This window comes from Dermacentor albipictus, chromosome 6, assembly GCF_038994185.2.
Source record: "Dermacentor albipictus isolate Rhodes 1998 colony chromosome 6, USDA_Dalb.pri_finalv2, whole genome shotgun sequence".
NCBI lineage: Eukaryota > Metazoa > Arthropoda > Arachnida > Ixodida > Ixodidae > Dermacentor > Dermacentor albipictus.
Window position 1 is genome coordinate 132446586 of NC_091826.1, and position 26546 is coordinate 132473131.

Below are 26546 nucleotides of genomic sequence, written 5' to 3' on the forward strand. Positions count from 1 at the left end.
TCAGAGACCGCAAATTCTGCGGTAACCTAGTTTGCTTCACAAGTGTAATACCACTAATTTTTTTCTTGTGCCTATGCCTACCTTTCCTAGTCATTGTTTTATTACTCTTTCTTTTTCGAGTACCATCTTGTTCTTTCAGCATTGTTTCCTTTCATTCTTGCTATCGTTCTTAATATTATCTCTTCCTCTCCAAACAGTATAGGCAAACATTTGACAGCATTCGCTTTCCTTTGTTCTTTGTTCATTTGTGCATCAGTTTTTATATAAAAGAGTAAAAAATCACTCCACTGAGTCAAAAAGAAGAAAAATATCTTTTTGTGCATGCCGCAGCCCCCAACCGGCTATATTTTTGTCGGTTGTGTGCATCGCATAAATGATAACTTCATTGGAGAAAAGAAGTTCTTGAAAATAGGGTGATCTTCGCTGCGGGAGAATGACGCTGTCGACGAAAGCGAGTTCAGAACTGAAAGACTGAAACATCTTTTCCCACGACCCACGAAGTATGAAAGGGAGATCAGATTTCGTGCTTTCGCGATGCAGTAATTTCTCTGAAACGTAGCACCTGCTGTGGATGAAGGATGGGTGGATGTTATGAGCGTCCCCTTTCGGAACGGGGTGGTGGGTTGCGCCACCAAGCTCTTGCTATTGTACTGCCTAATGGCCTAACTAGGCTAAACAATAAAAAACAAACAAAAACGAGGAGGTGCAACTAGTGCTAGCTGGCGGTTTGTACTGACTGTTTGGAAAAATGTGAAACCGTTTTTTTTAGTTACGGGAACAGTTTTGTTCGTGGTGTGCGAGTATTGCGTACGTCTGAAACGCGGCTGAGTTTCACAATCCCATGGCAGTGTGTCAGTGAAGAGGACGCGTACCATTAACTTTTCCCTAACAATGCAAAGAAGGGGTAAGGCGTGCGGACTCAGATACAAGAGAAGTGGACGATAGGAACGCCGACTATCAACTGAAGGAAGCACTGAGGCGAAAAAAGAAAGAATACACAAAACTCATCTGCGCATGCTCTGGAATGGTAGCACCGCGTGTCAATCGGGTACACGTGCAGGTCTACGTGAGAGGTAACTTTCAAGGCATTTGATCTCTTCCTCGTGCAAGGTAATCGAAGGCTGACTCACGCGCGTTCTTCCGCCATTATTGATAGGCTCTTTATTTCCTGCACGGCGGCGCATATCTTACCTAGAACGTGGCAAGACTATTTTTGAGCAGGTGACATGCAAAAAAAAAACACATATTTGTCCAGTGAAGCACTTCAAGAACAAAAATTTTATTGGCTGTCTTATGGGTGTGGTATATAAAGTTCCCTTTAGTTGTGGCCATTTCTGCGTAGGGCAAACGGGGTGGTGTAAAAATCAGAGGTTAATGGAACACAAAAGGTGGTTAACGGGTGGATCACCTCCTAATCTTTCCTTACGTTGCCAAGACTGCCAAAATTGTAACTGCACGCCTAAGTTAGATGAATGCGCGATATTGTACAGGCATGTGAATGAAGATACGCTTCTTATGGTCGAGGCATGGCATATCGGTAATAGCGGAAGAGTGTGCATGAGTCAGTCTTCGATCACCTTAACTAAGGAAGAGATGAAATGCCTTAACAGTTGCCTATCGCTCACGTAGACCAGCACGTGTCGCAGATTGACACGTGGTGCTACTTTTCCAGAGCATGCGCAGATGGGTTTTGTGTCTTCTTTCTTTTTCGTCCCAGTGCTTTCTTCAGTTGATAGTCGGCGTTCCTGTTGTCCACATCTCTTGCGTTCGTGTCTTCACGCCTTATTACTTCCTTTGCATTATGAATCCTTACCAATTAGCTCAGCTTTGTTTCGTTATTTTCCCTCACTTTGTTCTTGCTTTTGAGGTGAACCAAGGCACTGTGTGTGAATTTTAGATTACTGGATTACTGCTCGCTATAGATAGAGACAACATAACTGCAAAATCTGCCCACTTCGGTGGCCAATATATCTGCGCATTGGAATAAAGGCTCCCCCAGGAGTGAGCGTTTCCCTGCGAAAACGAGATACTTTCATCGTGGAATGCAAGGACTTGCCTGTGAAAGCCGTTCATGCCGGGGACCTTTACGTCATGCATGTTGCACGTCCCTCCGTTGTTGTACAGGCCTGCCGGCTTTGTCACCATCGCTCCCGTCTTCCCGCACATAAAGAACACGTAGTCCATGTGCTCCAACAAACGGGTCTGGCTTGTGACGATCAGCCTCGTCTTCACAAAAAAAAAATCCAGAATAAAAATCAGATTCTCTTCTGCGTTTATAAGTAGTGTCCGAAACGAAATATCTAAAAGAGGTAAGATATGCAACCCTCACGACCAGAAATTAGGATAGATGGATGCTTTGAGCAGCAGTGGGTTGTACCAGTAAGCTCTCGTTACCATATTAACATTAAGGTCCCTCTATAATATTCAAGGTAGCGACATCTGCGGTGCGCGCCACCTAGGAAGTTCCTGTAGCAGACGGCACCCACGCTAAACCACGGCGCCGCGGCATTCGTCAGGTTAAAAAATATCTGCAGAAGCGCGAAAAAACAACAACATGCTAGTGTGCCTGACTGTGGCGAAAAACGAAAGAAACGCCCGAACTGCTAAATCTAGTCCTTTAATTTCAAGTGAACGTTGAAAGAAAGACGGTCAAGAGAGCGGAATGAGGGCTTCATCGCCTCGATTCGCATGTTTACATTTCGTTCGTTTGCACTCAATCACCGCGCGAGCCTTGGTGCTCAATCACCGCGCGAGCCTTGGTGATTGCTTGCGCTTAATTCCGTTTGCTCTTTGAACTCTTTTGGTTGCAAGTGTGCAGTGTACACATAGCGGTTACGTTGAACTTAGAATTCGTGTAAACAAGGCTGACAGTCGCTTGGACCAAGAAAGTTTCGACATAGCGTCGCTGAAAGGTGCGACCCTCACGGCAAATAAACAACCTCCTATTTGTGAGTGCAAACGAGTGCGCCAACAGTCTTCTTGCCACTGAGTGTGTCGGTCATGTAGCGATTACACGACGACTATCGTGTTCCGTGGTTCTGTGCTACAAACCAGTGCAACTTTCGTGACATTCTGAAGCGGCGGTATGCATCGTGTCAGCGAGTCTCCTCGATTGTGTTCGGGCTGCCAGCGCGATCTAATCTCGCGGCGCACCAACATCGAGCGTAGTGTGTGCGCGTGTGTGAATGTGGTCGACTGTTCTCGTGAACAGTGTGACATCGCCACGTATACTTGAATCATGACGCGCAGTGTTGTGTTTATGACTTTTCACCCCCGTGCACCGCTAAAGCCCCGTAAGAATTAGAGGGCCCTTATACGAAACGCACGCGGATTGGCGTAGCAATTACTGCACTGTGTTTTGCTGGCAATCCGTGTATCGCTTCTCGCGGTTTTCTTATGGTAATTTGCAGTTGTGTGTTTTTCATCAGTAAAATGGCATCACCGATTACTGAAACATCTTCGAGTGTAAGGGAAACTTGGAAGGAGCAAGCTCGCAGCGGTACGTAATATACTTTGATATATTGTATTATACTTTATTATTTGATGGCCGATAGCAGTGGCTATGCTGTATTTGTTTTTAAAAGCAGAGTAATGCAGGCACTTAGGAATATATTTATTCACGTATGCAATGCATAAATTGCGATTAGGATATGCAGAGTTGGAAATGGCTTTTTGGACATATTGTAAAGCGCAGTTGACAATGCGTGCACAAACACAGGAAAGTGTAAAAGTAGAATTCGCTGCTAAAATTTGTAACTTTTTCCCGCAAGTGACGCAATGCGGATATTTGTCAACGAGTTAATGTGCTTATGCCCCACTATTTACTTGCATCGTAGGTCATATTGAGCTATCCAGCGGACCAACAAAGAACTAAAATAAATAATCTCCACAAACGTAGGCCATCAAGATTCATGCGCGGGAGTGAAATACTATCGCAGCTCGACACACACACGTGTATACTTTCTATCGCACCTTTGTATCGTTGTATGTTATTTGCCTCGCACAGTCGTGCAGTTACCTACGGTTCAAAGTCCTTCCGTCCAATTTTGTGCAACCATACTTTTCTTCTGGTTAGGTTCTGGTTGCCGTGCGGGATGCAAAATAACTTCTTGCCACCCTTCGTCCGGTTTCGGCACCCAACCGCACAGCAACAACGTGTTTCGGCCCTCCCGGAACAAAATTATCGCAGTAATGTGCATAGCACAACAGGCGAAACGCGCGCACTTCGCCCGGCGCGCCGGAACTTTCATGGCGGCAAAGGGACGGAGCAAGGTCACATGTCACCAATCAGCCTATCGCTGGCGTCGTCGGCTGGATGAAAGCCTTTCGTTACTTTAGTATTATTGAGGGAGGGACCTCAATTGACATCGCTGAACAGCGACTCTAGCAGCAGTCCATGGAAACATGCAAGTTTTATATGGGAGAGCGCCGTTTTTCGCGAACTAATCATAGAAGCAATCTTTCAAAAGATTCTCGTGCACGCCTAGCCTGACACTACATCGAAAGGGTGCCCCTACTTACGGCCGAAAACCCGTTTCGAATTGCGGCCGAGTTTTAAGTATGGCAATCTGGGGAAATGTGCAAATCTCGAAGGTTTTTTTTTTTGGCCAGTAAAAAGCGATTTGTGATGAAGCCATTGCATCGATTGATATATTCCCAAGAATTTAGCAAGTTCTGTTAAACAGGTTGGAGCCTGTTGCAGCAGCGGCTCTTCAAGTGGCAGAAAAATTGTTACAAAATTGCAGTTGTCAAACAAGGTCGCGGAATTTATTGTGGTAGATGTATAAAGTTTGTTTTTGCTCCAGCGACGCGTCGAAGTGATAGCCGAGCACTCTCATCAGCGACAGATAAAAAATATTAATACCATGAGCGCGTGTTAGCATCTTGAAAGCAGGCTTCGCCTTGCTTATTTTCGATTCCTTCGTCTCTGCTTAATCTGGCAGTTTCCCGCCAGATGGCACATCACGAAATGCAGGTCACATAGTTACGGTTCTTGTTTTCTTCCTTACCATATAGCTGACCGGTTTTGTGAACATGCGAACGTGCTTCGAAACTGCTGTGCTCTTTCGGCATAATGTATTTTAGACTACAAATTCAGATAAAGTGTTTTCAACGTTCATTCCTTTCTTAACATTAAGATATATGAAGATAATAATAGAAATATTCTTGCTTCTGCAGCTACGCCATAAGAAAGGCGTATTTTTGCAACTGTTGTGCTGCTTGAAACGCACGAGAAAGAAAATTGGCGTCCAGTGTGCAGAATTCAGACACAAAAGTAGAAAAATCGCCAGCAGCCGCAGACGTAGAATTCCTGCAAAGGAATATAGTTGAAGCTATTTAACTGACTTAACTTGCATGACATTGAAGTAGCATTCTTGCGTACCGGATCTTCGGTGCAAATGAATTAATGATCTCCAAATTATTGCACAAGCTTGCTTACTACAATCCGGTACCACACAATCTAAAAATTCTATATCCCGAATATACAGCGTACGTGTATTATCATTTGAACCATGCCCACACAATGCAATATGATGGAAAGTTGGGTGACTTGGTACAGTAACACATCTATCGATTATCGCATGGAGGGACACAGACGAAGATTAGAAGCAGAGAGGACGTCCAGACGGAGCGCTCGTCCTCTCTGCTTCTAGACTTCGTCTGTATCGCTTCTCCCTGTAAGCTATTAAACGTTTCCATATAGCTTCACAAAATTTCGGCAATTCTAAAGGTCTGTCTAGCATGACGCACGTGGACGAATATTGAAGATCACGCGAAAAAAACACAGGGCGTATTAATGTAGTCTGTCGTGTAAAAAGAGCGAACGATTTCAACCACAGACCCTTTTTGAGTTATGCGTTTGTTTGTTTTGCAAGAAGACCTTGTCCGCGGCTACAATCACCACAGGTTCTATAGCAATCTGCTATTCCATTCTTGACTCGCTATATTTCTTAGTCAGGCCACAGCGCCGTGATATAACTACAACTGCAATTATTGCGTAATTTTGTGAGAATATTCTTCTACTCTAAATTAAAAATGCTAGAAGAATTGAAGAAACATCAGAAAGGTCCGTGAGCGTTTGATAGAAATGTTCCTTTTTTGTTATCGTTTGCGACCCATATTAATACGGTGGTTTTGTCATGATCACGCCAGGGCCCACATAGCACAATTTATCATTTTCTCCACTGCCTGTAAATAAAATCTAAAAGTGTCGTTCCTTGTACCTGCGCAGCACAACGACAGCTGAGCCTTTCATATGTCTTCACTAAGCCACACATTCCCTCTTTTACCATGGTGCCGCAAGACATGTAAATTTTGCCCTTTCAATTTCCCAGAAAGCTTAGGGAGGTACATGAGATGAGCAGGCCAAGTTTTGAAGTAGTGCTGACACTTGAGTAAAATTTCACAGGCAATTTTAATATGCTTCCTTTGTTTATATATTCCTTATATATGATTTGTGCCAATAATGTTCCAACACTTGAGAGTTAGGTTATTATACTTAACGCATCACGTGAGCGATGGCTCTCCTGAAAATTAGCCAGGAGTAAGCACTGCATCATGCTGGCTGGAAGCCCATTCATAAAAACAGTCTGTGCATAATAGATAAAATACAAGTGCTCAACAGCATAGTCGCCGTCAAATTTTACGTGGCCGAGGTTTGGTAATAAGTTTATTTTCTACTCAGCTAGGGCCACAGCCAGCAAACCACAGCCAGTAAATCCGAATACCACGCCGCGTGCCTAGGGTGTAGAAACATAAACCTTTTTTCAGATTCCGCGCATCGTAAGCCTTTGACGCTGGCTATGGTACTGAAGCTGAGGTGCTTTTGGCTTATACATGATGCGAATCACTGAGCTCTTGACGATGGAATATTGGAGCGTAGAGTGTTAGAACTTACGCAAGGACAGGTGATTTCACGACGCAAATCTAGCGATAAAAGCAAAGCATGCTTTCTGTTTAGGGACACTGATGATAAATTTCATCAATGCAATACTCCGAGCAAATGAATCTTACGATCCGATTTTGGACAGACTCGAGTGTACTGCATATGTATTATATCGCTGACGATTCCATACTGATCCCACACTGCGCATTCCTATTTCAATTTTAACCTGTTTTACGCCTACCGTGTCTTATCAATGAGAAGAGGTAGGCAGTTGCTTCTTGGGATGCAGCCGAGGTTATGGTAGATGTGATTAGTAATGCCGTATTTGGCAGTAGATTGACTGGGATTATTACATGAAGTGCCCCAAAGTGCTTTTGTTAAGTCACGGTGGAGATTACAGAGCCCCTTTTTGTAATGTTAGTTATCTGAAAATATCTCCCGTTAAAAAGGTATGAGTTTAATAGCATCAGGATTTATTAACATTCTGTTAGGCTATTCGGAAAAACACTGTGTACGAAGTTCTGCTGTGTGTTAAATTGCAACGTTATCATTACTTTCAGAAGAAAGTGACTATATCAGCCATCTTTCTCGGGCATAGTTCATTTTGCCAGGGTAGCAGCGCCTGATTCACGACCACTATATTGTTTAAACTGCCCCGATGAAGTAGGTTAAGGCACGGAACAAAATCAAATACCGTTCCTAAAGAATCAACCATCACAGCTTCAATACAAAGTCCGGTACGTTGGCGTGAGTCGTCATCTGTGATAATAGAGAGTTTTAGCCCAGCGGGTTTACGGCCAGCGGAGCGGAGCGGGCGAGCGGAGACGCGACTGCGCATGCGCACCACGCTGAGACGGCCAGCGGTTTTACGGAGCAGCGTTTACGCCCGCTGGAAAGCACTCCCCAGCGGAGGGTATACGCAGCGCGCGAGCGTGCGTAAGGGCGCGCGGGCGTGTATGGGAAATGCAAGACGGCAGCCGCGAACATGAACGCCGGCAGTTCTGCATCGAAGACGGCGACTGCCGCGCTGACCCGTACATTAGTACTCAGTACATTATTAACAAATAATGCACTGAGAACATGTAATATACCTTTATTCAACATTTCTTGCATAATAAAAACAAGCGTAATTCAATTTCATTTCTCAGTAACTCCTATTCGGACCACTAGGTGGGGCAGCAGAGCGCCCCGCTCTTTACCCCGCTCGAGCGGGTGATCCGCTGGGCTAAAATTCTATTTTCGCGAGCCGCTCCGCTGGCAACGGTGGAGACCACTCCGCTCCGCTGGCCGTAAACCCGCTGTGCTAAAACTCTCTATTGACAAGAGTGGTAGCATGTCACTAAAAATGGCTTGTCACTCTCCGTTTTTTTTTTCAAGGCCGCGAATGGCCTTTAGAAGGGTAATGCGGACCTTGCCATGATGGAGGAAATAGGTGTATCACATCAGAAACAGGACAAAACAACACAGACGGCACACACTCGTTTGGCGCTAAGTTTCAACAACGAGTATTTATTGCAGGATCAGAGCATACCCTTCTCCCTCATGCATTAGAACAAGTGCTCCTGATAGCATCTCTCGAGGCAGAATAGGAAATCTGTGTTAAAAAATCATGCCAGGCGTATAAATTGCACCTCTTTTCGTGATAATGAGATAGATGGTCTGCTGATAGAAGACCCACTAGAGGTGGCGATGTGATATGCTTCAATGATGAGCCTGGTCATTTCGTTAGGGCTTTTCTCTAGAATGACTGTCTTTAAAGAGAAGCCGGCAGCTGCACTTTTTCAGTGCTGTGCAAGAAAACCACCGACTTGCCCTTCATTTAGATTGCTATTAGGCTCTCTCAGCCTATCATTAAGGCATCGTCTGGTCTGACCGCTGTAGCAAGCTCTGCAGGTTGTAGGTATCTGGTAGACGGCACCTGTTATAGACCCTCGAATCTTAATCTGGTTATTCTTTTGGCAGGTCGTCTTCTTTGTACCTACTGGTGTGGTCTTTCTACATTGCCTGCTTAATTCGGTAGGTGCTGAAAGCGCCTCAGGAATGCTGCTGCGTTGTGCTATTTTCTTAAGTCAATGCAACAATGCATGCATGTACGGTATGACTGCTACCCTATTCTTCTCTGTATTGTGGCACACTGGCGAGGATAGTTTCAATTAAAGTTGCTTCAGTAATCCCTCAGCTAACGATACTATCACGTGGTAGTGACTGTGAAGAGAGCAGCCAAACTGAGAAAGAGGAAACTAGCGTTTTAGTGGCCGAACTTGTGCCCTCAAAAACAGGCTACACTCAAAGAACGGCGACAGCGGCAAACACAGTCGGCGATCGTCGAAAATCTGATCAGCGGGCCCAGCGCGTCGGCTTTCATACAGCAGTCGTCGAACGTTTCAGACTAATCGTTCAGACCCGCATGCCTTCCCCAAAGTTCTACCCCAATCGCGTCACGCGATGAAATCAGATAACACAAGGTTCGGCGACAGCAGACCGCGGATAGAGGCATCGATGCCACTTTCCAGAAACTTCGGATACATGCAGGCGCGTCCCGCGCTGTGCGATAACGTTTGCTAGGCGGCGAAACGTGGTCGCCCGATAAATATAAGTACACGTGTCAATACGACGATGTGATGAGTCACGAAGGTGTTTCACTTGTGTGAAGCTTGCATTGATTAGATGCTGGCACGATTTCTTTCGAGCATTCATAAAGAAATGTAGTGCAAAAGGATAGAAAGTTGGGCGAGTTGGTACGGTAACATGACCTTGCATGGCAGCGCGAAGTGACACGGGCACAGACTAGAAGCAGACAGGACGAGCGCTAACTCTCAACTAAATTTTTATTGAAATGAAGAACACACACACACGCACGCACGCACGCACGCACGCCCGCGCACGCGCACGCGCACGCACGCACACACACACACACACACACACACGCACACACACACACGCACACACACGCACACACACGCACACACACACACACACACACACACATATTGTAAGGAGGTTTATTGGACCAGTCCAACAAACAGGCGGTAGCTCTGAGCAGTAGGTCGGGAGAACAAGATGGTGGTGTTCGAGCGCCGATCTCATGCGCTCCGCTCTTGATGATGATCGGGATGTCATTACCTTCCTTTCTTCATCACAATTGCCGCCGTCGAGAAACGTGGAGCCATCCTGGTGATCTAACAGGTGGGGAGAAGAGGGTCGAAGTACGGCTTGAGGCGGTCAACGTGAACAACATCACGTCCACGTAGATGACGGTCGGCGTGCAGCGTAAGAGGTTCAATGACGTAGTTTACGGGCGAAGTACGCTCGACGACGCGGTAGGGACCATGATAATTTGGGAGTAGTTTCGGCCACAAGCCAGGGGCGCAAGCACACAAGCAGCCACCCAAGTGCTCCAGGAGCGAATGCTGCGGCACGAGAGTGGTCATCATCGCGAGCGTTTCTCTGGCGTTGTTGGTAGGCTGTAGTAAAGCGCTTGGATAGTTGTCGGCAATCTTCAGCGTAACGGGCGGCATCCGACACGGGCGTGCACTCTGAGGCATCTGGTGCGTATGGCAGCAACGTGTCGACAGCGTGCGTCGGCTGGCGAACGTACAGAAGGAAGAAGGGCGAATACCCGGTTGTGACTTGCGTAGCGGTGTTGTACGCGAATGTCGCAAATGGAAGAACCAGGTCCCAGTTTGACTGATCAGATGCAACATGTGTCGCAAGCATGTCGCCCAGTGTACGATTAAACCGCTCAGTGAGACCGTTCGTCTGAGGGTGGTAGGCAGTACACGTCCGATGTACAATGCTGCAGTGGTGGAGAAGTGCTTGGATTACATCAGAGAGAAATACGCGGCCACGGTCACTGAGGAGTTCATGAGGAGGACCGTGTCGAAGCACAAAACGCTGGAGGATGAAAGAGGCGACGTCATGTGCTGTCGCTGTGGCAAAAGCAGCGGTTTCGGCGTATCGCGAAAGGTGGTCGACAGCAATGATAGCCCATCGGTTTCCCGCCGTGGTCAAAGGTAAAGGTCCATGAAGGTCAATTCCAACGCGGTCGAATGGGCGGTCTCGGCACGGAAGGTGCTGTAATGAACCTGCGGCAGGATGCGCTGGTTTTTTCGTCACTGACACTCGTAGCAGCCGCGATTGAAGTTGCGGACAAAGCGAAGCATTCCGCGCCAGTAGTACCTTTTGCGTAACCGTTCATAGGACTTGAAGGCACCGCCGTGAGCACACTGCGGGTCGGAGTGAAAGGAAGCGCAGATTATAGAGCGCAGCGTTATGGAATAACTAGGAGCCACTTCCTACCATGTGGCGAGTAGTTGTGCTGGTACCAGAGGCCATCACGGATGCTGAAGTGCGAAGCCTGGCGTCGCAGTGTTCGAGGGGTCGAAATGGTGGGTGCCTCGGATAAAACGTCAAGAAGCGAAGCTATCCAGGGATCGTGGCGCTCTGCTGAGGAAATGGTGGCGACGTCAAGAGCTGACAATGGGTGGTCTATAATGGATATGGACGCAGTTTCGGTGGATAGTGGTGACCGCGACAGTGCATCAGCATCGACATGCTTGCGTCCGGAACGATATATAACGCGGATGTCACACTCTTGAAGCCGAAGAGCCCAGCGGGCAAGGCGACGTGGCGGATCCTTCAACGAAGACAGCCAGCATAATGCTTGATGGTCCGTAACTACATCAAACGTGCGGCCATATAAGTAAGGGCGGAACTTGGCAAGCGCCCACACTATTGCCAAGAATTCTTTCTCGGTGACGCTATAGTTTGACCCAGCCTTGGTGAGCGTTCTGCTGTCGTATGCGACGACATACTCTGCGAACCCAGACTTTAGTTTTGCGAGAACAGCACCGAGGCCGACACCACAGGCGTGTGTGTGCACCTCAGTTGCGGCCGTGGGATCGTAGTGGTGCAGTATAGGTGGTGACGTCAGGAGACGGTGAAGGGTGGAGAAGGCTAGGTCACACTCAGAAGACCATGGCGAAAGACTGGAGGCACTGTTTAAAAGTTGGGCCAAAGGCGCAATTGTAGAGGCGAAGTTGCGCACAAACCGACGAAAGTGGGAGCAGAGCCCTATGGAGCTTCGTAATTGCTTTAGAGTCGTCGGTTTGGGGAAGTCAGTCCCGGCACGTAGTTCAGCCGGATCCGGAAGCACGCCGTCTTTTGACACGACGTGACCGAGAATTGTAAGTTTTCGCGTAGCAAAGCGGCACTTCTTGAGATTTAGTTGCGGCTGAGCGGTCTTCAGACACATCAGGACAAGGTTGAGGCGTTCCAGATGGGTTGCGATATCTGGCGCAAAGACAACAATGTTGTCTAGGTAGTAGAGACACATGTGCCACTTCAAACCTCGCAGAACCGAGTCCATCATGCGCTGGAAGGTGACAGGCGAATTGCAGAGGCTGAAGGGCATGACATTGAATTCATATTCGTGACGAAGTTTTTCTTGAAACGGTTGGCCTCTGCTAAAGGCACTTGCCAATACCCGGAACGCAAATCTAACGATGAAAAAAACTCGGCACCTTGTAGGCAATCAAGGGCATCGTCAATTCTGGGTAACGGATACACGTCTTTTCGAGTGACCTTGTTTAGGCGCCGGTAATCCACGCAGAAACAAATTGATCCATCATTTTTTTAAGGAGAACCACATGAGATGCCCACGGACTTTGTGAAGGGCGAATAACGTCGCGTTTAAGCACATCGACAACCTGGTCAGTAATAACTTGACGTTCCACGGTGGAGACACGTTAAGGGCATTATCGCACTGGCGAGTTGGAGCCGGTGTCGATGTAGTGAACAATGGTAGAAGTTAGGCCAAGGGCACGTTGGGCAACATCGAAAGGGTCGCGGAACTGGTAGAGCAGCTGAAGAAGAGCAGAGCGTTCAAATGATGACATTCCGTCGGCGATCGACGAATCGAATAGGTCGGCAGCTGGTACATCAGAAGGATGAAGGGCACTGACGACGTCGAGGTCGCGTCGAGCTGAATCTTGCTGCAAGGAAAAAAATTTGGCCGATATCAATGGCTTGCACGCATCCAAGGGATTTACCTTTAAGAAGTTTGATGGGATACGGAAGAGGATTTGTGAGGCAGAGAGCGCTTGTTTTATTCGATATAGAGAGGGTCGAATACGGCAAAGCAAGTGGCTTCCGACTTAGAAGGAGGCGTGATGGTTCGATGAATGCAGCTTCATCACAGATGCTGTTGCAGAACACGGGGAGCAAAACAGCTGCTGTCGGCGGAATTTCTGTATCTTCTGTTACGACTAGTTTGGGCGCGGCTTGATGAGCGGGGTTGTAGGACTGCTCACACAACGTGAAGAGCTCAAGTTCAGATCTGGCACAATCAATAACGGCGTGATTATACGATAAAAAGTCCCAGCCAAGTACGATGTCGTGCGAGCAGGATGAAAGGACGATAAACACAACATTGTAGTGCTCTTTAGCGATAATAAGTCGAGCAGTGCAGGCAGCTATAGGCCAAACAGGGTCTCCATTTGCTGTACGTAAGGGCATCATGTCAAGAGGTGTGGTCACCTTCGGAAGCTTGCGGCAAAGTGTGGCGCCTATTACAGAAATGGCAGCACCGGTATCGACAAGAGCATATGCACGGGTGCCTTCTACAAAAACTTAGACAATATTCGACAACAAAGTTCGAGGACTTGAGCATTTCGACAGCGCAGTTCTTGCCTCACGAACTTCGGGGGCTAGTTTCCCTCATTTTCAGGGGCTGGTCGACGACGCATGGGCGACAAGGATCGGCGACGGGGTGAAGGTGAGTGACGAGACATGGGTTGCGGATAGTCACGTGAAGACGCGCTTGTTTGGGGACCCTAACCATCATAACGAGAGCGGGGACGATTCATGTAGTTCTGCGAACGGGCGTCCGAGTATCCTGGCGCGCGACGGTGGCAGAATCAGGTGATATGACCAGGGCCACCGCATGCAAAACAGATCGACCGGATGTCGTGCGTTCGCCAGGGATTTGCAGTGTTGGGAGGAGCCCATGTCCCGGACGGCTGAATCGGGGCTGCAGCATAGGACACACCATGGGACGGTGAGGGCTGTTGAAGCTGCTGCCGCTTTACTACCTCAGCGTAACTAAGAGGCGCGGCGACAGGTTGCTGCTGAATGGGCACCAGCATGGCCTCAGAAATCTGTTCTTGGATGACGTGTCGAAGCATGGGAGCCAACGGGATTGGTCACTGCAGCTGCTGCTGCTGTGGGAGCTCCTGACGCTGAGCAAACGGCAGGAGAGACAACTGGCGGGCCACCTCCTCACGCACAAATTCTTTCATTTGTGCGAGGAGGTATGACTGCTCAGGCACGATGTCCAGTGCAGCGAATGGTTGTCTGTACGTGTGAGATGAATGTCCGGTGAGAGCCCGCTGCCTTCTCAATTCGTCATAGCTGTGGCACAGAATTACCGCTTCAGACAATATGCCAGGAGACTTCGCAAGAAGCATTTGAAAGACATCGTCGTCGACACCCTTCATAATATGCTGTATTTTGGCACTTTCGCTCATTGAAGCATCGGCGCGCCTGCAGAGATCGATTATGTCCTCAATATAGGCGGTAAAAGTTTCGTTTGGTTTCTGTGCCCGTGTGCACAGCCGCTGCTCGGCGCGTAAATTCCGCATGGCAGGGCGACCAAAAGCGGCAGATATTGCCTCCTTAAAAGCAGGCCAGTTCTCAAATTCCGATTCGTGGCTCGTATATATTCGTAGCTTCGCCCCGCCAGCCAGGTAAAAGTTCGTGGTACTCAGCTTAGCAGCGTCATCCCACTTGTTGGGTCCACTAACTTTTTCGTAGGCCGACAGCCAGTCCTCGACGTCCTGGTCTTCCGTACCCAAAAATACCGGGGGGTCTCACTGGTGAACCGGGCCGGGGCACACGGCGGCCGGTGAGATGGCGGCTGTTGTGCAGCGTCAGCTTGCATGGTCGAGTGCAACGTACGGGATAGGAGTTCCAGGGTGTCAGCAATGTGCGCACCCAGCTCGACCCACGAAATGTAAGGAGGTTTATTGGACGAGTCCAACAAACAGGCGGTAGCTCTGAACAGTAGGTCGGGAGAACAAGATGGTTCTGTTCGAGCGGCGATGCCGCGTTCCGCTCTTGATGCTGATCGGGATGTCGTTATCTTCCTTCCTTCTCGTTCAGTACAATATATATATATATATATATATATATATATATATATATATATATATATATACAGTGAAGTAGACGCGCGTATGAAGCGGATTATTGACGTTTCGGCCTGGGTCCGGCCTTCATGAGAATACATAGCATGGTGTCAGTACAGTTAATATACATGTGCCTATCAACCAAATGAAGATACGTTTACATGAAAAACGAATAAAATGAGCGAACAAAATGCATCCGAATCGTTCAAAGGATAGCTGACACGTGTATAGACCAATGGCGATTGCAAACATATCATCTAAAATGCAAAACATAAGAACGCACCGAAATGAATTGTAAAAACCAATCGCCACGTGACAACAAACGTCAATATGTGCTCAATATGTGCTATGTTATCAAGCAAACACAGACACAGAAAGAGGGGGATAGCGACGTACTAGTAGCAGAAGGGACAAGTGACGGGCTACAAAGACAGGCAACTCAATTTTCCTACACATTAATTCATACCACACGCGACGGTGTCAAACTTATATATAAGGAAGCATTCGCGGGCTTCTCTATCATATTTTGAACGAAATCCAGATTCAAGCAATGTGACTCTCAGTTTATCAAATGAGTAGTCAGGAAGATTCACGTGTCTTGAGATGGGCAGGTAGGGCAACGTGTTGGCGTGGGATTTATGATTGTTAAAGCGGAATCTGAAAGGCCCTTCTGTTTGTCCGATGTACTGTTTTTTGCAGAGCGTGCATTCAAGCATGTATATTACGTTTTTTGTGTCGCAGTCGAAATCGCCTTTGATTTTTAAACAAAAGTTTGAAGACGTACTAGTAACCTGTTGTGATGTGACCATGTAGGGGCATACTTTACATCGCGGTTCTCGACAAGGATGGCATCCGATGGCATCAGGGCAGTCAGTCTTAGATGATGATGCTAGTATATCTCGAATATTTCTAGCTTCACGTATATTTTCTTCTCGAATATTTCTAGTCCCCCACTACCGCGTGCCTCATAATCAGAATGTGGTTTTGGCACGTAAACCCCATAATTTTTTTCAGGTTAACACGTGTGTTGTGAAGATAATGAAATTCGCATTCTAACAGAGACAAAGATGCATGGCTAACGCAAGTCTCTCCTACTCTTTTGATGTGGAATGCCTCGATTATTTTCCGTATGTGTTTGAAGACACAAAAATTGCTTCAAGACACAAATGCCAAACCACACGGGAAATCATCGATGTATTCCACATTAAAAGGTTAGGAGAGACTTGCGTTAGCCATGCATCTTTGTCTCGGATAAAATGCGAATTTCAGTATCTTCACAACACGTGTGTTAATCTGAAGTAGTGTCTTTTTGTTGTTTCCTTTTTTGACTTCCCTACATCCTGATATGCTTAACTGATGTCTTCATACCTTGTCATTATCGTATGCTGCGGTTTTTTGCAATCACACACACACACACACACACACACATATATATATATATATATATATATATATTTATATATATATATATATATATATATATATATATATATATATATATATATATATATATATATATATATATATATATATATTGATACGTGTGGAAAGACACAGACGAGAGGTGCTATTTACACGCTATTTACACTGGAGCCAGGCAGCCAGACTGACACTCACTGGTGCCAAGGGCACCGACCCACTTCGTCGTTCTCGCGGCAGCTTGTCTCTTGAGCATCGCTCAATCACATCGTAATATTACCCCCCGGCGGCAAAAGCACCGTCACGGTGCTGTTGAATACCCAAGGTGCATGGAGAGTTGTAGGGCTTGAGTCGGGCAACGTGGACAATGTCACTGGTTGTCACAGCGGAGGACGTCGTGGGCGTGTCTAGAACGATTTCATAGGTGACATCGGTCACTTTGCGTATCACGCGATGTGGGCCTGTGTAACAGGAAAGCAGTTTTTCACAAAGGCCGACTTTACGCGATGGTGACCAAAGCAACACGAGGGCGCCGGGCACAAAATGGGCATCACGGTGACGGAGGTCGTAGCGTTGTTTCTGCTTGTCTTGAGACACTTGTAGACGAGCGCGCGCAAGTTGGCGAGCATGGTCAGCATCTGCGATTGCATCACGGGCATAATCGCTAGTTGAAGCTTTGGCGGACGGAAGCACAGTGTCCAATAGTAGCGTCGGTTCGCGGCCATACAAGAGGTAAAACGGGGAAAAGCCAGCCGTGTTGAGACGGGAAGAGTTATATGCAAAGGTAATGTAAGGCACAGCCAGGTCCCAGTCACGGTGGTCGCCTGAAACGTATTTGGATAGCATGTCTGTAAGGGTGCGGTTCAAACGCTCAGTGAGGCCGTACGTTTGGGAGTGGTAGGAGGTGGTAAATTTAGGCTGTATTGAGCAGGCACGCAGGGTGTCGTCAATGACTTTGGCCAAAAAGGTGCGGCCGCGTTCTGTAAGCAATTGACGCGGAGCACCATGCATCAATATAATATCATGTAACAGGAATGCCGCAACATCAGTTGCACAACTGGTCGGAAGAGCACGGGTTACGGCGCAGCGGGTCGCGTAGTCCGCTGCGACTGCAACCCACTTGTTTCCTGATATAGATTCCGGAAATGGGCCTAGAAGGTCCAAGCCGACACGATGGAAGGGCTCGGCAGGGATTTCAAGTGGCTGCAGGTAACCAGCGGGGAGCTGGGACGGCTTCTTGCGCCGTTGGCAAAGTTCACAAGCGGTGACGTAACGTCGTACGGAACGGGCAAGGCCCGGCCAGAAAAGCCGGCGACGTACACGGTCATAAGTTCGAGATACGCCGAGGTGTCCTGCCGTTGGTGCGTCGTGAAGCTCTTCTAGAACGGTGGAGCGGAGGTGTTTAGGTACTACAAGCAGAAACTCAGAGCCGTCTGCATGAAGGTTACGACGGTACAGACTACCGTCGCGGAGGACGAAGAGGCGCAGAGTAGCATCGGCCAGAGAGCGTTCAAAACGGTCGATGAGTATTCTGATGTAGGCGTCACGGCGTTGTTCGTCGGCGAAATGAAGCAGCTGGGATACAGAGAATACGCAAGAAGCACTGGCAACATTGGAGGAGTCAGAGTCATCAAAGGGTAACGCGACAAACTGTCAGCGTCTTGGTGCAGGCGGCCAGAATTGTACACCACGAAATATGAAAATTCTTGTAGCCTCAAAGCCCATCGACCAAGCCGGTCTGTGGGATCTTTTAGCGATGAGAGCCAGTAAAGAGCATGATGGTCAGTGAATACGGAAAAAGGACGACCGTAAAGGTAAGGACGGAACTTTGCAAACGCCCAGACCACAGCAGGGCATTCGCGTTCCGTAATGGAATCGTTGTGCTCCGATGGTGCTAGGAGGCGGCTCGCATAAGCAAAAACGCAATCCTTACCACGCTGACGCTGGGCTTAGACGGCACCTAGGCCATGACCGCTGGCATCTGTACGTAATTCTGTAGGGGCATCAGGGTCGAAGTGGGAGAGAATGGGTGGTGAGGTTAGAAGGGTGACGAGACGAGAGAAGGTGGTGGCTTCTGAAGTGCCCCACGAGAAATGTACGCCTTTCTTTAAAATATTAGTCCGGGGTCTAGCAATTGTCGCAAAATCTGGAACAAAACGACGAAAGCTGGAGCATAGTCCTGCAAAACTTCGGACGCCTGCGGCTGTCTTCGGAACCGGAAACTCTCGGACAGCGCGAGTTTTGTCGGGATCAGGCTGTACTCCGGAAGCGTCAACTAGATGGCCCAGAAAAGTAATTTGTCGGTGGCCAAAACGACATTTGGATGAGTTAAGTTACAGCTTCGCTTTTCGATATACATCAAGTAGAGTTGTGAGACGCTCAAGGTAAGTGTCGAACGTTGGCGAGAAGACGATGACGTCGTCGAGGTAGCAGAGGCATGTGGACCATTTGAAACCTTGGCGCAAGGAGTCCATCATACGCTCAAAGGTGGCAGGGCCATTGCATAATCCAAACGGCATTACTTTAAATTGGTATAGACCATCAGGTATGATGAACGCGGTTTTTTCTTTGTCCATATCGTCAACAGCAATCTGCCAATATCCCGAAGGAAGATCAATAGACGAGAAATATCTGGAACCGTGCAGGCAGTCAAGGGCGTCGTCTATACGTGGGAGCGGGTAGACGTCCTTCTTTTGTAATGCTGTTCAAGTTACGGTAATCTACACAGAAGCGCCACGTGCCGTCCTTCTTCTTAACCAACACCACAGGTGATGCCCAGGGACTCGATGAATGCTCAATGATGTTTTTATCGTGCATTTTGTTCACTGCATCGTGAATTACTCGGCGTTCCGACACAGAAACTCGGTATGGTCGTCGGCGAATAGGCACAGCATCGCCAGCAAGAATGCGATGCTTGACCGCGAGCATCTGGCCTAAAGGGCGATCATCGAAGTCGAAAATATCGCGGTAGGACGATAATACTTAGCAAAGGTCTTGAGCCTGCGTAGAGGACAGGTCCATCGGAACCATTTTCTTTATGTTGGGATCGACGCCCGAGGCTGGCGCGATGGGCATGCTAATGTCGCGAGAACCATCGGTCGATAACGCTGCCACGTATTGGTCGCCGAGACAATCAATGGTGGCAAGGCAAATACCTTGCGGTAGAGTTTGCTTTGCCAATCCAAAGTTACTGACAGGCGTGCGAGTGTGGTTCGCAGTAATAGTACCTATACTGTGAGGCACGGTGACGTCATACTGTATTGGGATGTCGGGCAGAGGAGTGACGAGGTACTCGCCATTAGGAACTGGTGGGAAAGACAACAGTTCAATGCAGGCTATGGACTTTGGCGGCAGGCGAAGAAAGCCGGTGGAGCGTAAGCGGCAGTGGGGTGCGTCAGAAGGTTCTGCGAGCATCGGCAACTCGAGGCGAAGGGTACTAGAAGAGCAGTCAATAAGGGCAGAATGGGCGGAGAGAAAATCGAGGCCGAGAATAAGGTCGTGGGGGCAATGAGCAATTACGGTGAAGAGGACAGGAGTGTGGCGGCCGGCGATGCTGACATGTGCCGTACAAATGCCGCTGATAGGCACAGTACCGCCATCTGCAACGCGGACGACGCTTGCCGACGCTGGGGTTAGGAGCTTGGTCAGGCGCCGTCGGAAGGCAGCACTCATAATAGAAAGATGTGCTCCTGTATCGATGAGTGCCGTGAAAGGATAGCCATCAACGTCAACGTCAAGAAGGTTTCGGTTAGTAGGCAACGTGAGCAGAGGATTTGAGGGCAGGGTCGACAACGCAGCTTCACCTCCAGAAGCTGTAGTGCCTAGTTTTCCGGCTGGGTCGGGTCGTAACGAGGGTCGGGTCGTAACGACGGCCGCAGAGCGGCTCGTATAGCGGCCATGGCGGAGACTTTGGGTCAAGTAGTAGAAGAGGAAGAGGGGGTCACTCTCTTCACAGACGCTTCGTTACCCAAGTTTTCATCGAAAGCAACGCTGGCAGTTACGACGCGGGATGTGCCCGTAACCTGCGCCTCCATTAAGACGTCTTTTCCAGAGGTGGCAGAAGAGGCCGCGATAGCACTAGCTTTCGCGCAGCCCAAGGTGGGAAGAATTGTCACCGACTCGCAAAAGGCGTATAACAACTACAGAAAGGGGTGGGTGTCTCTTGCGGCACTACATATTCTCAGAAGTGAACACGACGCACCTGAAAGGAAAGTTGAGTTAATATGGACACCGGCTCACTCTGGGCTGGAGGGCAACGAACTTGCCCACCAGCTCGCCCGAGAGATGGAACACCGGGTTGAGAAAGGTGAGCCACAGTCTATATTTAGTTACAAAGACATTACGAACCATTATAAGATGGAGAGGCGCCGTTACCCCGATCCTCACAAATCGCTTAGCAGAGAACAACAAGCGATCTACAGGCAAATACAGGCAGGATCCTTCCCGCACCCTTACCTTCAAAACAAGATGTACCCGGAAAGTGACGAGGAGGATTGTAACTTCTGCAAAACTCAGTTAGGCACGCTCCAACACGTCATTGGAGTAAGCGATTTCATCAAGGCAATCCCCCCTCCCCCCCTCTTACCTACCCCGCTACCCTACCCCATCCCTCATCCACCCTTACCGAGCGATGGGAGACCTTGCTAACCAGCACCGCCCTGGAAGACCAGTTCGTCCTGATCTCCAGGGGTCAGGTGGCTAGGGAAGCATATGGGTCCCGTGAAGAGGGAACCACTCCCATCGACGGCGTCTAAGAAGATGTCGAGCTCGGCTCAGTAAAGTTGTTTCTCTCTCTCTCTGTCGCGGATGAGTGCAGTTTGTCTGGGAAGGCCATTCCAGTCTCGGAGAGTTAGGACGAAGAATGACTGCAGGAACGTAGTGGGGCGGGCTTGTGGTGGGATTATGGAGTTCGGATGGCCTGTTCGACGAACACGATGAGCCAGCTGGACCAGCTGGCTGTCACGAGGTATGGAATAAAAAAAACCTGTGATAGAGGCATAGGCGAGAGATGCGACGACGAGAGACAAGAGGCGATAGGTCTAGTTTAGATTTTAGTGATGAAACGCTAGTGTGACATGAGTAATCTGAAAGAATAAATCTAGCAGCATGGTTTTGAGCGCTCTCAAGGGCTTTAGTGAGATTAGTTTGGTAAGGGAAAAAGATAGCACATGCATATTCAAGTTTTCGTCGTACAAGCGTTTTATAGGCAACTGATTTCACGGGTGGTTGTGCCATGAAGAGATTACGGCGAAGATAACCAAGAATTTTGTTAGCTGAATTAATTATGTGGCTTACGTGATTTGTCCAAGACAAATCTTTGGATAGGTGAATTCCTAAGTACTTGAAGGAGTCAGTAGTAGATATAGTGCAGTTGTTAATCTTGTAGGCAGGGGGAATGTAGTTAGGTCGACGATGGAATGAAATATGCACAGTCTTACTAATGTTTAGGGACATGAGCCACGTAGCACACCAGTCTTGAATATGAAAAGTAGAGACGTCTGCAATGGTATTGATAGGGCGGTATAGGACACAATCATCAGCGAAAAGACGTATTGCAGAGGTTACAGTGAATGGCAGGTGATTAAAGTAAAATAAATATAGGAGTGGCCCAAGAACAGTGCCCTGAGGTACACCAGATAGAACGGAGGAAACGGAAGATGTGAGGTTGTTAGCATATACAAACTTTTTCGATTAGTTAAGGAACACTGGATCCAGTTAAGAACAAGTGGGTGGATGTTTAGGCGTGATAATTTTAGTAAAAGGCGAGAGTGTGGAACCTTATCGAAACCCTTTTCGAAATCTAAAAACCGGGTGTCAGTTGGAATGCTAGAGTTGAGGTTTAAATGAATATCATGAATAAATAAAGCTAACTGCGTTTCGCATGAGTGATCTTTCCTGAAGCCATGTTGATTAGGTAATAGATTTTCAGTGGGCTCGGCGGCATGTCAGTGATGGGCCATCCTAACCGACTTCACTTCTTCGCTACGCAGTTCTTGGTGCTGTCTTAGAATCTGAAGCTAACACCGTACTTGGAACAATCTGCCTGGATTCCACTGCCTGCCCATGAGGACACCCCGCATTGCCATGGCGAGCTGCGCCGGACCTACCTCTACGAAACATCGGAGTGCGGATCACAGATTACGCCACTTCTGTCGCTGCGGTGTCACCGGCTGACGCCCTGGCTCCCTGGCACACTATCTTCGATTGACAGCGCCATCTTGCCTCGGATTCCCGATATAAAGCCTAGACAAACCATCGCCACGCTGAATGGGCTCAGCGGCATGTCAGTGATGGGCCATCCTAACCGACTTCACTTCTTCGCTACGCAGGTAACAAATTGCTGTTGCCTTTTCGCTAAACGCACTGGTTACCGAACATTACTCGTGCTGCCGAGCCCACGGCGCTCTCTTTGTATAGTATTTGACCGTGCTCGCATGCTATTGAAATTACTTTTGTTGGCAGGAGGTATTAAGACTAATCCTGCACCTAGAAATGATCCAACTGTACTTCCTGCTGATATGCTTGATGTTCTGAAGACGTTGCAAATCGGGCAGTCGGCCATGCTTGAGCAGCTAAATTCAATTAGGTCAACCCTTGCTGATCATGAGAAAACGTTCAGCAAACTCGACACATGGTTGACCAAGATTGAATCCGACCTGTTGTCGCTTTCGAATATAAAGTCCCAAGTAAATCACACAGAAAGCGTCACTAATAGCAGCGCTGCTCAGGTAACTGTGCTGACTGACCGCATTAATGAGATAGAAAACAGATCCCGAAGATGTAACCTGGTTTTTTACGGGCTCAGCGATGCGCGAAATGAGTCGTGGCGTGTTTCTGAAGATTCAATAATTGAGCACTGCCACAAAAACATCGGCGTAACTATTCAAAAGCGTGATATAGAACGTGCGCACAGACTTGGCACTTTTCAGGAGGGAAAACAGAGGCCAATAATAGTAAAATTCGCCCACTTTAACGATAAAGAAGGCATCATTTTCTCAAGCGGTAAGCTGAAGGGCACCGAAAACGGCATCAGCGAAGACTTCTCCCCAGGAACTCGTCTGGCCAGGAGACGTCTAATCGAATTTGGAAAAGCGCAGTAATCTCCATTCAAGCTCCGTTACGACAAACTTATCTCAGGCCGAAAAACCTACATTTACGATCACGCTCAACAGTCGGTCGTTGAACGTCAATCCTAGCAGCAAGTGCAAAAGCCACTGAGGCCGACTCAGTGAGTTAAGCACAATCTATCATTGCTCTACACTAACATCCGTAGCTTGATACCCAAACGGGATTCGTTATGCAGTCTCATTTCCTCGTCATCCAGTAACATTGTTGCACTAACGGAAACATGGTTAAATTCCACAATACTTGATTGCGAAATTCTTCCTGATCTACCAGAGTTTGACATTTTTCGCAAAGATAGGTGCGATGGAACGCGTGGTGGCGGTGTGGCTATTGCTACTCATCGCCAACTTAAGTGCACTTTTGTAAACATAAGAACGCCTCTAGAAATGATTTGGACGTGCCGCCATGCCACTTCACCGCGCACGCTCATCGGCTGTTGCTATCGTCCACCCTGCACTGATAGCTCCTTTCCTTCGTTTTTTCGCGATGCGTTGTTTAACTAACAAAGGCTTATCCTAACGCTCCCATATTGTTACTCGGGGACTTCAACTTTCCAACTATAGATTGGAGTAACGTTGCGTCATGTCTAACACAAAACAAGAATGGCTAGCGAATTTATAAACATTTGCTTGCTGTTCGGTCTATCGCAGCTTGTTAATAAACCTACGCGAATTACTCAACACTCATCAAATATCCTAGACCTCGTCTTAGCGTCGCACCCCGATAAGATGCCTCCTCTTACGTACGTTAGTGGTCTTAGCGATCACACCGTCATTCATGCCACGTTTCCTTGCAACATACTCAAAAGTAAAATATCAAAGAAAGTATTAACACTGTATGATAACGCCGATTATTCAAGCATTAATCGTGAACTTTCCAATATTCTAATAATTCAGCTGAATAATAATAGTTCAGCTGAAGTAGGATGTCTTGAGTTGAGAAGCGTGGACGGAATCCTTTCATCGTTTTTGGAAGTTTCCCCGAGTCCTCCAGGAATGGTTGTAGCCGGTCGAGAACGATGTGCTCTAGGAGCTTTCCTACACACGAAGTGAGGGAGATCGGTCGTAGGTTCTCAATCGCTGGTGGCCTGCCTGGCTTTGGCATCAGACGAACCTGGGCCATTTTCCAGTCCTCGGGAAGGATTCCTTCCCTCCATACTTCGTCAAGATGAGCGGTAAGCTCTAGTAGCGAGGGGCTGTCAAGATTTACAAGTGCCTTATTGGTAATTTGGTCTATTCCCGGGGCTGTGTGGCATCTCAAACCCATTATCGCCGCTGTTGCTTCATGTAGATGAATGTCCTCATCTAGGAGCTCTATAGGGGTGCCGGTGTAGGGTGGCCGAGGCTCAAATGGCTGTGTGGGGAAGTACTGGGCTTTGAGATTCAAAAGGAGGTCCACCTCGTTTCCAGGAAATTGGTGAATTACTCGGGCCATATTGTGGTGGGATTCCGTTTTGCTGCTGGCCGGGTTGAATAAATACCTCAATAACTTCCACGTCTTGGAAGTACTCAGTCTTCCTCTCAAGCTGTCACAGAGGGATAGCCAATTCTCTCGGCATAGCGTGGTAGCGTATTCCGCAGCCTCTTCGGTGAGTAGTGCTATTCGCCTCTTGAGCTTGCGATTTATTCTTTGCCTTTTCCAACGCTTCAGCAGGCTACGCCGGGCTTCCCACATGTGAAGCAAGCGAGCGTCGGTGCTCGGAGTAGTGGTTGATGTTTCAAGCATTTTGGTGTGCGCCTTCACATCCTGGTGAAGCTGCGTGATCCAGTCCTTAATTGACTGAAGCTGTTGGCTCTGTTCGTTCGCAGCTCTGTCTTCTCTTATCTCCCGCAGCTTGGTCTAATCCGTGAGGCGAGCAGTGCCTATCCTGGCTTTGTATTCGAGCCCATGGAGAGTGGTGGCTAGCAGCGCGTGGTTGCTGCCTCGGTACTCCTCCAGATTGGTCCAGCAAGCTTGGGGGATACTTCTGGTGAGGGTTAAGTCGGGGTTCGTGTCGCTTTGAACACTTGTGCCGAGCCTCGTGCTATTCCTTGGATCGTTGACCAGCGTGAGCTTCATGTCCTAAATAACTTTGTGAAGCATGCTTCCACTGGGGTTGGTGTACGTATAACCCCAGAGGGGGTGGGCTGCGTTAAAGTCACCGACTATTAGAAGCGGATGGTTGCCTGCTGCGTGCGTGGCTTGCTCCAAAACCAGTTTGAGGACCGATGGTGTGCTTTTCGGCCGACAGTAGTCGTTTAGAACAAACATGGGACCCTTCTTCTTTGTTGCCTGTGGGATAATTTCGAGCAGAATGGCAAGCGGATCGGATTGCTGGAGATGGTGTTGAACGGCCACTAGCTTCTTATTGACCAGGGTGTGAAGGCTGTCACCTGTATCGGTAGGGGAGTAGGCGGACGTATGTGTTCGTTTCTTGCAGTGCGATGATTTCAGGCGGCCTTGTTGATGTAGCGATGTATTGTATGAGTGATCCATACTTGTTCTTGTAGCCCCGGCAATTCCACTACCACACCGTGGTTTCACCAGGGGAGCCCCCGCGCTTACTGCATATATGTTGAGGAGGAGCCATCTTAGTTATCAAGGGGTAGTGATGCGTGCACAAGATGGGGTTCTGGGGAGCCCAGAGAATCTGGCAATTCTGGTAGGGTCTGATGAGCTGTTTTCTTAGGGCGCCGGCTTTGACGAGATTCCAGTGCTAGTATGCGCTCCTCTAGTCTCATGATGCGTTTTGCCAACTGAGTGTTATAGTGTTGTTGTTGAGTAGCGAATTGAGGTTGTTGTGCCGTTGACTGTTGTATAGCTGTGAGTTATTGCTGCATAGTAGCTTGTAAGGATGTCTGATGGCTCTGAATTGCCTTTGCTACTACCTATTCTACCTTCTGGAGAGTGGTATATTGGACGGGTATGACTCTCTGCGGTGCTGTGGGCTG

At 48.2% G+C, this 26546-nt stretch overlaps 1 protein-coding gene across 7 annotated transcripts in view; it reads right to left on the reverse strand.

The window, feature by feature from the left end:
• LOC135902261 (uncharacterized) overlaps window positions 1-26546 on the reverse strand; it is a 761927-nt gene that overhangs the window by 153542 nt on the left and 581839 nt on the right. For all 7 annotated transcript variants that reach the window (XM_070541346.1, XM_070541345.1, XM_070541343.1 and 4 more), the window contains one exon: window positions 2057-2226. In XM_070541346.1, the coding sequence (XP_070397447.1) occupies window positions 2057-2226 (170 nt within the window). The remainder of the gene's footprint in view (window positions 1-2056; window positions 2227-26546) is intronic.